Below are 11684 nucleotides of genomic sequence, written 5' to 3'. Positions count from 1 at the left end.
TAATTTTAATTCAACAAATATAATTTCAGTTTAGTAAAATAAATTTTAGTTTAGTAAAAATAAATTTTCAGCAAAAATAATGTCAATTCAGTAAGACCCTATTCACTTCACCTTGAGAAAATAATATTCTGTAAAAAATAATTTCAGTAAAGTAAAAATAATTTCAGTTCAGTAAAAATAATTTCATTTCAGCAAAAATAATTTCACTTCAGTTAAATTAATTTCAGTTTAGTAAAAATCAGTAAATGTAAAGAAGAAATATAATAGAGATCTAGTAAAAATAGTTTTAGTTCAGTAAAATAATTTCAGTTCAGCTAAAATAAGGTGAAGTATACTAACCTAAAAATAATTTAAGTTCAGCAAAAATAAGGTGAAGTGAAGGGGGCTTTACAGAAATTACGACCACGTAATGTGACCAACCGCACATAAAATAGATTGTAAATAAGAAGTATTGTTTTTGCCGAGTACAAATTAATAAATTAAAACAGAGGAGTGTCATTACTCTTTAGGTCTATTTTCTTTATCCCCCGTTTAGGGCTTTTTCACGATTGCGCTGCCTAGCTGCACACCCTCTTTCCCTCTATCTCTCCTCCATTGAAGTGTTCTCTGAATTCTCCATTGAAGCGGATTGTTAGCTTCTCTCCTCCATTGAAGCAGCTTCTGAGGTAACATATTATTTTTTATTAATCGAATATCAATTTCATAATCTACTGTTAATCGTTAATTTAATCGACAGTTTCATCAATTTAGGGTTCTTCGAATTTGGATTATTCAACTATTGGGTATTGGTTATTACTGAAGTTCAGATTTATAATTAGCGATTTTATTGCTAGAATTTTGCTATTCATATTTTTGTTAGAAGAATTCAGCGTAATTTTCCAGCCTACTTTGATGATTAATGTGTTGCAAGCTTTTGTTTAAATAATCCTTTAATGTTGGGACGAAACCATGAAAATAGACCTTTTCTCCCGAGGGCGGCCGCCCCGCCTTCCCTTGCTCAGGGACGGGCTTGAATCTGAGTTCAGGCTTGAGCTTGTTTGGTTTTTGTAACCTAAATAAAATCTGTTGGATTCTCGATATGGGTACGGAGACTCGCGGAAAATATGGAATATGATCGTTTTAAAAGCCCAGTGTTGCTAGATTGACATACTAAATGTGACGCGAGTACTTGAGTCCGAATAACATATTGTGTGTAATAAAGGGGAGTTGAAATTATTGATTTGTTGTAGCTTAATTAGAGTAGCATTAATTAATTTTATATATTGGTGATGGATAATTTTGTTTATACGGTTAATCGTAACGACCATGGTGTGATTATTGCTTGCTTGCATCATAGGAAAGGCTTGTAGAGTTTCTTTAGAGTATTAGTTGTGCTAGCTAATTTGCTATGATTATATGCTTATGTATTTTAATCTTGTGTAGTCTCCTACTATAAAATAGTGGAAAATGGCAAATGCAGAAGCAGCTTCTGCTGCTGCGGGTCCTAGGTATGCGCCAGATGATCCCACCCTTCCGAGTCCTTGGAAAGGGTTGATTGATGGGAGCTCAGGCCTTACATATTACTGGAATCCGGAGACAAATATCACTCAATATGAAAAGCCAGGTAGCGCACCTCCACCCGTTCCATCCGGTGTACCTCATGTTGATACTGCATCCCATCCGACTGTGCAGCAAGTACCTCAGCATGGACAAACTGCTGATGCTTCTCAGTATCCACAGCAATATATGAATCAGTTATCTCATCAGCAAGGACAGTTTCAAGGTCCTCTAGCTGGACAAATTTCTCAGCAGCAGGGACAGTATCAGGGCCCCCCTACTAGACAAATGGCTCAGCAGCAGCCTGCGCAAGTCCCCCCAGCAGGGCAGCAGCAATATGCACATTATGGGCAAGGATTGGCTCAGAGAGGCTCGCAGATAGGTCAAGCACCGATGCAACAGGGACAGGGAGCACAGCAGCAGCATTATGGGTCTCAAATGACGCAGCAAAGTGGTCAACAGTTACCACAACAAGGCTCACAGACAGTGCAACACCCAGTTCAGCATAGTTCTCAGCAGTTAGGGCAGCAAGCACCGGGGCAGCAAGGTCCTCCTGCGGGACAATCACAGGGGCATCATTTTATGCCTCATCAAATGCATTATCCTGCTTACCAGCAACCACCGATGCTCCCACAGGGGCAGCAAAATGCACAGTCTCACCCTCAGCTCATGCCACAAGGACCACAATTCTCATATCAACAGGATAATAGAAACGTGATACCCCAGCAGCAAGATGATTCCGATTTTTCTAAGATTAAGCAAACTGGGACTTCCATTTCTCAGGTTGAGCCAAGTGGTTGTGCTCCACCATCTGTTAATGCCTCCAATCATGGATTGCAGGCCAGTCCTCTCTCTGGTCAATCAGTACCCTTCGCTTCGTCTATGCACACGCATCAACCTCCATTAAATGTTAAACTACAGGAGAGTCGAAATGATACTGTTAACCCACAACACGCTTCCACTTACCAAAATCAGATGGGCCAATCCATGATGAATAGTCAGCAGCATGGCCTGTCTCCTGTTGGACGAAATCTGGGTTATGATGAAACCCAGCAACTACGATCCGGGCCAGGATATCACTTCAATGCGAACAAGGAAGCACCAATGACGGCTCCTCATCATCCTAATCTTGCTGCCCTACCTATGGCACGGAATCCACAGGTACATAGTTCTCTGTTTTGAATTGGTATATTATTAAATTGGTGCCTTTGCCCTACAATTCATTGACTTTGATAACTGTTTTGCTTAGTTAGTAGTTAGCTGCAATGCTTGGACTTGTGACTTGACCCAGCCGTACCGTGTCAATATTAGTCATTTGATAATTTAACTGCTGACTGGCATGGATATGGAAATATGGAATAGGACCTTGGGGACATTACTCTTTGGAGGGAGTTGACTCTTTTGCTATTTGTGGTATAGGCCATAGGGTATATATCTATTTGGGGGAGGAGGGTTTTTTTTAGTCTCAAATGGTCAAGTCTTAGTGACACATATAAAGATATTAGGGTTCTACTTTTTTTGTAGTATTGACAATTGCCTTACATGATAGAGTTTCAATCATTTAATGGAATTAGTGGGGTCTGCAGTATTGGTGTTCCTTTTGGTGGCTGTATTTTCTCTTATCCCTGTTTATCTATTTTTTATATTTGGAATTCATTTGATTGAAGCGTACTATACAGTATGATTACTCTAGGCCTTTATGAGATTTTCACCTGGCAACATTTTTAGAGCTGGGAAGGGCTCAAGTGCGCCCGAACCTCTTTGAAGAGAAACTGTGGTAGTTGTGCCATTATCAGAAAGGTTACTGAAACAATGTTCAATGAATTTCAACGAGTAGAAAAGCCTGATGGTCAGACATTGTTGATGTGGATACAACCTGTTGCTTTTAACAACTTATAAAACTACTTAATGCGTACTGTCAACAGATAATTGAACTTTGTTTATGTATCAGTTGCATGCACAGATATAATTTTTTTTAGCTTTGAAACTGATCTTTGCCCATTGTCGTTGTAGGACTTGAGGATGGGTGCCTTCCCTCATCAAAATGTGCCACCTGGCCATGATGGTAATATGAATGCGATATCTGCACATGGGGTGCATAATCATGCAAATGTTGATCTACCAATTACTAACCAACCTTTTTTGAGGCCATCTCCAATTATGCCTGACGTTATGAACATTTCTTCAGTTGAGGCTTATCGACAGCAACATGAAGTGACTGCTTCAGTACGTAAATCTTTGGTTCTGTTTTGGTACATGTGAATTTAATTGTTTTGGGAGTGCATTTTTTTTTATTACTAGATTAGGGCCCGTGCGAGTCACGCTCATAATAATCTTTTTTCATATAATTAATTTGTGATTTAATACGAAGTATAAAAATGAGACAACTCTTGTTGAATAAATAAATGCAATGCATATAAGAAAGATAAAATAATTAGGCAAAAATTATTAAAAAACACAATGGAAAATAATATTAATGTTGATTAGTTGTGTTAAAAAATATTTAAAAATGTATAGTATAGAGTATTTCATTAATGATGCATGTTATTCGCAACAAAACTATACAATATAGATGTCGTATGAGTTTTTTTATTAATGAATTAATTTAGTTCAACAAAAAAATTATACAATGTACTTCCAAAAAATAAGCTAAGTAGAATAATTAAAAAAAACTTAAAGCTGACATCATATACTGTATTGGCGGGGAATTTTGTTAATGATAGCTTGACATACTGTATGCTCATAGTGATCCATGTAAGCATGACCTGCTTTAGTAATAGTTAATAGATTTTTTGAAGAAAGAAAAGTTATTAGTTCGTGAAATTATATTCACTGAAATATTTAATTAAAAACTAACTCTATTATATTATTTCTTCATAAGATTTCAAATCAACAATATGAATCTATGTAAGTGTTTGTACAACTATATATATAATGGTAATTTAAATGTTAATGTTGTATTTTTTGGCTCCATTATTTTATACTCTCCACCATATTTCAACCTTCTAAATTATAACTTATTCTCCCTTAATTAAAATGTCTCAAAATCTTGTGTAATTATTTTAAGTAAATAAAAGTATAAAACTCAAAATAAAAAGGAATAACATTATTATAAAGATAATATATTTATATTATTAAGAATAATATTATTATAGGTTTATTATACAAATATTCCAAATATATAAGATTTTTGCTAAAACAAAAGGGAAGGGGTTTTGGAGGGAAAAAACAACACTGGTGTCTGTTTTAGTATTATGTTATTGATTGTTCATCCCTTTCAATAGTCCATATGTGCTTAGTTAATTAGTTAAGTATTTTTGTTCTTTCATCATCTAGTAGCCCTTCTGTCATGATGGGGTATAGATTCTTGTGATGCCCGCTGATATGACACAAGGACTGGTATTATTTCATAGGCACCGCTTGTTTTGTAGCTTGAACAATAGCCCTTGATTGAAGCACTGAAACCCTTGTGATACCTGTTGATGTGAGTATGTGACACTAGTATCAATAGAATTTATAACAGCCATTTGCTTTGTAGTTGGAACAGTAGCCTACACAGAAACTCTTATGAAGTCTTGTTAACGGTTTCTAAATTTTGAAAACCTGAGTATAAGCAATTCTTCTGAAATTGGCATGACCAGCAAGTTTTTCCTTTTCTGTCTCAAGGATTTTTGAGTCATACAAAGACCTTTGCTTTCCATAATTCCTTAAACAAAATCAAATTAGTTTTAAGCAAAATATTTGATTTCTAAGCAAAATTAATGATTAATTGCTGAAGTTTTGTACCGTAGTATTTCCTATCTGTATGGATAATTGGATCCTATAGCTTCTGTTTTCCAGTTTTAGTTTGCATGAAACATATGCTTGTGTGAAGTAAGATAAATGTGAGTGTTACGAAATTTTAGTTTTTGATCAAGTTGAAAGCTGAAATTATGTGAAGCATTTGGAAGCTAGTCAAACAACGCAATCAACAACAACAAAGCCTTGATCCCAAAATGATGTGGGGTCAGCTAACATAAATAGTCATCAGTACCCATCCTCAAAATATGGAACAAAGCAATTAAGCAAGAATAGTGATTAAATGAAAGTGGATGAAAACAGAGTGAGCAAAAAAACAATAGCAGTCTAAAGTGAAAAAAAGGATATAAAATTAAAATCTGAAAAAGTTTTTAAAAGAGTGCTTAGGTGATACAATAAGAGAGGAAAATCATTCTTGTAAAAACACGTTAAATGTTTGAGAATAACCTTAACAAAGGAAATAAATAGAGTTTGCAAAATACAATGTGTTTAGGTAAAAAATAAATAAATAAAAATAATATATTAAAGTATATGTTTAAGTGTTGACATATCCCCAGCGTACATTGTTTATAGTTAATCTACCCTCAAAACCTTCCCTGACCGGTCTTTTTGCAGAAAGAACACTCACATTTAAAAGAATTATGTGAAATCACTTTTAATGCTAGTTATGCCACTATTTACTCAAAGTGACCTTGATTCTGTTTCACTTTTTTTTTGCTCGTCACTTCACCCCATTAAACTCCTTTTGCCTTCTTGTCTCAAATTGTTGCCAGCTTTGTCTATTAATTAACCTTAAATGCAGATTTGGAGATTCAATATGGTGTCATCCACGTCATGTTCAATGATATGTGATAATAATTGATGTTGATGTTAAGTTTGACGAAACTAGAGATTGATTACCAAAGAAATGTGTGCTTGTGCTTATTACTCAATCAATCAAGGCCATAATCCCATAAGTGGGGTCGACCACATGAACCAAATTTGATAATTCCATGTTGTTATTGACAAAAATCTTCCTCCTCTTTCCCTTACGAACCAATGCCTCATCCTCATACAAATCCATATAATTAATGTCCTTATTACTACACTTCTAAAAAGTAGATCTGTGACTTGGATAGAAAGTCACAATTTATTTATTAAATCTGTATTATGTCCTGCTTATGGGAAATGTTGAAGGTTTGGTTTGATAAGAATTTTGTAGTGTTTATGGTCCAGTGAGGGGCTCATTTGTTGCTTCTGGTTGAGTGGTTGGGAATGTGAAAGATATGATGCACTGCTAAACAAATTGAGTTCAGCATGTCTATGGTCCCCGAACACAACATAAAATCTAAATTCTTATATGAATGTCCACTGGCCACTTTGTAGTTTGTACCAAATCAAATTTATCATGAATCTTGATAGTTCTCAGTTTTCAATTCTTCCTACCCCCCTTCTACTTCATAGCCACTCCCCTTTCACATCCTTTTAGTCTCACTGTTGTGTGCTAGCTTTCAAGTTAGTCAATCAAAGTCTGTTGTGCTACTTTCCACTCCTTGTCCACCTATTTATATATTGTAATCAACAGTGTTTTCTGCTTTTGTTCTGCATTTTGATACTATTTGTTCTTTTTAATTAACTTTTCTTCTATTCATTTTCCATTAAGGTGTCAAAAAATAGATTCCTCTTTTTTTTTTTTTTTTTTTTTTTTTTTTTTTTTTTTTTTTTTTTTTTTTTTTAGTAAGGATAAGATATTTAAGAGAAAACCAGTTGTACCATGCACATGATAGCCTCACTCATATTCTTGCTGATTTGGATCTTACCCAAATGTAGCTTTGGTTGTGGTACCACCAGTTGTACGATAATAATTGCCCATTCAGTATCAGTCTATATAGTCTTTCGAACTCGTTGTGCACATATGGACTTTCTAGGCCTGAATATTAGATAACTCGTACTGGCCGCTTGAATTTTTAACATGTATCTTATAGAAAGTCTCTCTCTTGTAGTCTCTGACCTTTTTTTGCCTTTATTTTTTGTGAACAGGGAGAAAATGTTCCTGCCCCATTCATGACCTTTGATGCCACTGGTTTCCCCCCAGAGATACTAAGAGAGGTATAAATTACGTTTGTAATGCGTAATTGTATAAATTATAACTTATAAGTTTATATATGAAATGGTGTATGTCCCCTTCCAATATCCAGCTTTTTAGTTATACTATTTTAACTGAAAAAGTTTCTTGTCGCAGGTGCGATATCTGCTCCGGTGGGGAGCATATGTCGTACGCTGCACTGCTATGCTCACACTTTACATGCAACAAGTATTCCTTTGAAGGCTGCACAAATGGACTTTGGAGCCTTCATCCATCACTCCTCATGTGACTGGGATATTCTTGCTTGTTGGCCCCTACCTTATAAATCTTAATTGCCTCCTATTGTTGCTTCGCGTTGCTTAAGTAAGCAACCGCAAATTAGATAACCTTTTCTTTCCCCGTTAGTTTAGTGTTACATGTGAGCCATTAATGGGTGGTGGATCTTGGATTGATCATGTTGTCTTTTCTTGTAACAGATACATTCTGCTGGTTTTTCTTCACCAACTCCTATTCAAGCACAAACATGGCCTATTGCACTACAAAATAAAGATATAGTGGCGATTGCAAAGACAGGTTCTGGGAAAACGTTGGGCTATTTGATGCCTGCATTTATGCATCTAAGGCAGCGGCGTAATAATCCACGGATTGGTCCAACAGTCTTAGTCTTGGCACCAACTCGTGAACTTGCTACACAAATTCTAGAGGAGGGCAATAAATTTGGTAGATCTTCCGGGATTTCTTGCACGGTGGGGTTTTTTTTTTTTTAATAATTTATTTATGTTTTATGTCAATGATATGTTTGCTCTCTTTCTATTTTATATTTATTTGAGCTATTGATTTATCTGATTTTTTCTATGCAAATGTTCATCTCCCAGTGTTTATATGGTGGAGCTCCAAAGGGTCCTCAGCTAGAAGAATTACGCCGTGGAGCTGATATTGTTGTGGCAACTCCTGGTCGTCTCAATGACATTCTTGAGACGAGAAATATTGATCTTCGACAAGTTTCGCTGTTTGTTCTCGATGAGGCAGATCGAATGCTTGATATGGGCTTTGAGCCTCAAATTCGCAAGATAGTGAATGAAATGCCTCCTCACAGGCAAACTCTCATGTACACAGCAACTTGGCCAAAAGAAGTCAGGAAAATAGCTGGTGATTTGCTCCGCAATCCTGTGCAAGTGAACATTGGCAATGTTGATGAACTTGCTGCAAACAAGTCTATCACACAGGTATTCATCAGATTTTTTAGTGACTAGTTATTATTGGGCAAGCTAAAACACTTCCTATCATGATTTTTCTGACGTTTGAGCTTTCAAGAAGTGTGTTCGTGTGCATTAATGCAATTGTTGTGGGGAATGTTTATTTCAATCCAGAGTTTCTCTTGTATGCCATACATTCCCTTGTAGCATATTCTTTTTTCCTTGTTTCCCTCTCTAAAGATTTTCTTTTTCATGATTATTATTTGTGAAACTGCAGTATGTGGAAGTTGTACCACAAATGGAGAAGCAAAGACGCTTGGAGCAGATTCTTAGAGCCCAGGAAAGGGGCTCTAAAGTTATTGTTTTCTGCTCTACAAAGAAGCTCTGTAATGATCTTGCACGTAGTATTGGACGTAGCTTTCCTGCTGCTGCAATTCATGGAGACAAGTCTCAGAGTGAGAGAGACTATGTATTGAATCAATTCCGTTCCGGGAAGTCACCAATTTTAGTTGCAACTGATGTTGCTGCCAGAGGCCTTGATATAAAGGACATAAGGTAAAGACTTCCTGTGCTTCACGCTGTCCCTGGAACAGTCTATTGTACCTGAACTTTCAACTAACTTCTCTCTAGTACCATGTCAATATTCCCAAAGATGTGCCTTTTTAGTTTTTTTTTTTTTGTATCATTTTTATTTCACTTTCTGCACTTCTCAAGGACTCTGTTTGCAGGGTGGTGATAAATTATGATTTTCCTACTGGTATTGAAGACTATGTACACCGAATTGGTAGGACTGGCAGAGCAGGGGCAATTGGAATAGCTTATACCTTCCTTTCTGAACAGGATTGGAAGCATGCTGGTGATCTGGTTAAAGTGCTTGAGGGGGCTAACCAGCAAGTCCCTCCACAAGTGAGAGACATGGCTCTCCGTGGTGGTCCTGCTTTCAATAAAGACCGTAATGGAATGAATAGGTATGAATCAGCCCCTGGTCCTGCTTTTGCTGGCGGGGGACGCTGGGATTCTGGTGGTCGTGGTGGAGGCATGAGGGACGGTGGTCGTGGTGGCATGAGAGACAGAGATGGTGATGTTGGAGGTCGTGGTGGTGGTTTTGGCGGATTTCGTGGTGGCATGAGAAATGATGGTTTTGGAGGGCGTGGCATGAGAGATAGAGATGATTTTGGACGTGGGGGGCGAGGAGATTTTGGTGGCCGTGGAAATAGGGGAGGGCGAGGAGGATTTGGTGGACCTAGTGGTGGGTATGGAGGTCGGTCCAGGGATGATTTTGGGTCCAATGAGAGGTTCAACAGTAGAGATGGTGGATTTAGCCGTGGCCGTGGCAGAGGGCGATTTGATAATAACAGGAGAGATGTGACACCAAGGAGTAGAGGAAGGAGTTATAGTTCTAGCCCTGAGAAGGTTCGTACTTGGGGAGGTTATAGCAGAAGTGTGAGCCGTAGTCGTTCACGAAGTAGAAGTCGAAGCTGGAGCCGAAGCCGAAGTCCCCGCCGCAGTTATAGCCGTAGCTATAGCCGCAGTCGGAGTCGTGGTCGTAGCCGGAGCCGCAGTAATGAGAGGCCTGTCAGGCGGGAACGTCGTCCTTCTGGATTTGATAAGCTTCCGGAACCAGAAAATCAAGAACAGAAGGATTTAGCAGCAAATAATGCTGGCCCTCCTGCAGAACCACAAATGACCAATAACAATTCTATACCTGTATATGATGCTGGGGCGAAGTTAGGGGTGAAAGACGAGCCTACTGTTTTTTCAGGTGTGGTCAATCATTCTGATCCACAAGCTGGTGAGCCCTAGAGCTTTGTATTTACTCTCTGAAGGCATTATTTTCTGAAGGTAAAACCCTGATTGAAAGATTTGCAACCTTTCAATATTAAGATGAGGATGGGAGTGGGGAGGAAATCTTACAGAGTTACTCAATGATGCATTTCATGGTTCTTTCAATATCATCTTGAAGAAAATTAAAGCCTTTTTTTTGTTAAATTGCAAATTTATATCTAGACTTGCACGATGAAGCGCAGCCTTGTGTTTTACGTCTCGTCTGCCACTAGCTTATTACATGCTTAAGACCCCGGGATATTTTGGCAATGTTCACTATGTATTTTCTTCTGTAGATCTAGCATAAATTTAAAATATTTTTCTTAGTATTTTATACTCCTTACTTGATTTTTAAGGGCTATTGGCCTAAGGATGAAGCTAGCGATTGACATACACAAGTTGGTTGGCCAGTAATGTTTGGATTATTGTACCTCGGCTTTATTTAGTAGCAAAATTGAGTGGTTATTATATTACTTTTATCCGCATTTTTTTTTTAAAGAAAGCAATTTTTGAAAAAAGTCCTAAAAGGACACTAAATTTCATTAATGTAAGCCATACGGCATCTACAATTGACAATGAACGATAAAGAAAACATTTTTAATATCATCTTTTTAACATTTTTTTTTTCTAAGTGTTTACAATTGGTCTTTTTTTAAATGTTGCATTTTCTAAGTTGCATATTTTAGAAGCTTAATGTAGATTTATAAACTTAATTAAGAATAAGTGCTCGTAGATGACATCTTTGGTTCTAATAGCTCGAGTCCTAGAGAACTCTAATAATACCAGTTGGTATTATTATGATCCCAAAATACATCTTTGTCAGTACCAACAAACACAAATTTATTTGTTGGTATTAAAATGATACCCTAATGCAAGCAAGACCTACTCTAATAAGTGTAGAAACGTTTATTTTTCAGTAGATCATCTTTTATCCCGATCAGTCGACAATGGCACAATGCTGCAATGACTTGCAAAGAGAGTTTTTCTTGTCTTAAGCCACTTTGCCTTTAAAGCTTCCTTTATGATTTCATGGTATAGACGGGTCTATTAGTAAGGCCTAACACAGAATATTTAGTGCGACCAGTATGTTAAATCATGTCATCGATTCATTTCTTTAGGTTCCCTAACACAACATCTAAAAACAGATGTTGTAGCCACTTAAACTTGTGCCTAAATGAGATTATGAGAAAGTAGTAGCAGGAAGTTTGAAAATACTGAAATAGTATGAAGTTCGGAGCGAGATTTAAGTGTGTAGCAACTAGAGA

General features: G+C 37.1%; 1 protein-coding gene across 1 annotated transcript; it reads left to right on the top strand.

Annotated features, from left to right (window-relative positions):
• Nucleotides 1-493: 493 nt before the first annotated feature.
• On the top strand, nucleotides 494-10892 carry LOC110722072 (DEAD-box ATP-dependent RNA helicase 40-like). The gene is made up of 8 exons (XM_021901308.1): nucleotides 494-665; nucleotides 1423-2697; nucleotides 3550-3762; nucleotides 7354-7422; nucleotides 7876-8145; nucleotides 8275-8625; nucleotides 8873-9150; nucleotides 9324-10892. Exons 2-8 carry the CDS (start codon nucleotides 1447-1449, stop codon nucleotides 10396-10398), a joined length of 3507 nt encoding a protein of 1168 aa, XP_021757000.1. The 5' UTR covers nucleotides 494-665; nucleotides 1423-1446; the 3' UTR covers nucleotides 10399-10892.
• The last annotated feature ends 792 nt before the right edge of the window (nucleotides 10893-11684 follow it).

This window comes from Chenopodium quinoa, unplaced genomic scaffold, assembly GCF_001683475.1.
Source record: "Chenopodium quinoa cultivar QQ74 unplaced genomic scaffold, ASM168347v1, whole genome shotgun sequence".
In the NCBI taxonomy this organism is placed as follows: Eukaryota; Viridiplantae; Streptophyta; class Magnoliopsida; order Caryophyllales; family Amaranthaceae; genus Chenopodium; species Chenopodium quinoa.
This window is presented reverse-complemented; position numbering and strand designations above follow the sequence as displayed.

Bases quoted from the DNA above. Each gene is read 5' to 3' on its own strand.
- LOC110722072 (XM_021901308.1), top strand. From the start codon at position 1,447: ATGGCAAATGCAGAAGCAGCTTCTGCTGCTGCGGGTCCTAGGTATGCG. The intron at 8,146-8,274 runs GTGGGGTTTTTT...TTCATCTCCCAG, and splicing joins CTTCCGGGATTTCTTGCACG to TGTTTATATGGTGGAGCTCC. The intron at 9,151-9,323 runs GTAAAGACTTCC...CTCTGTTTGCAG, and splicing joins CTTGATATAAAGGACATAAG to GGTGGTGATAAATTATGATT.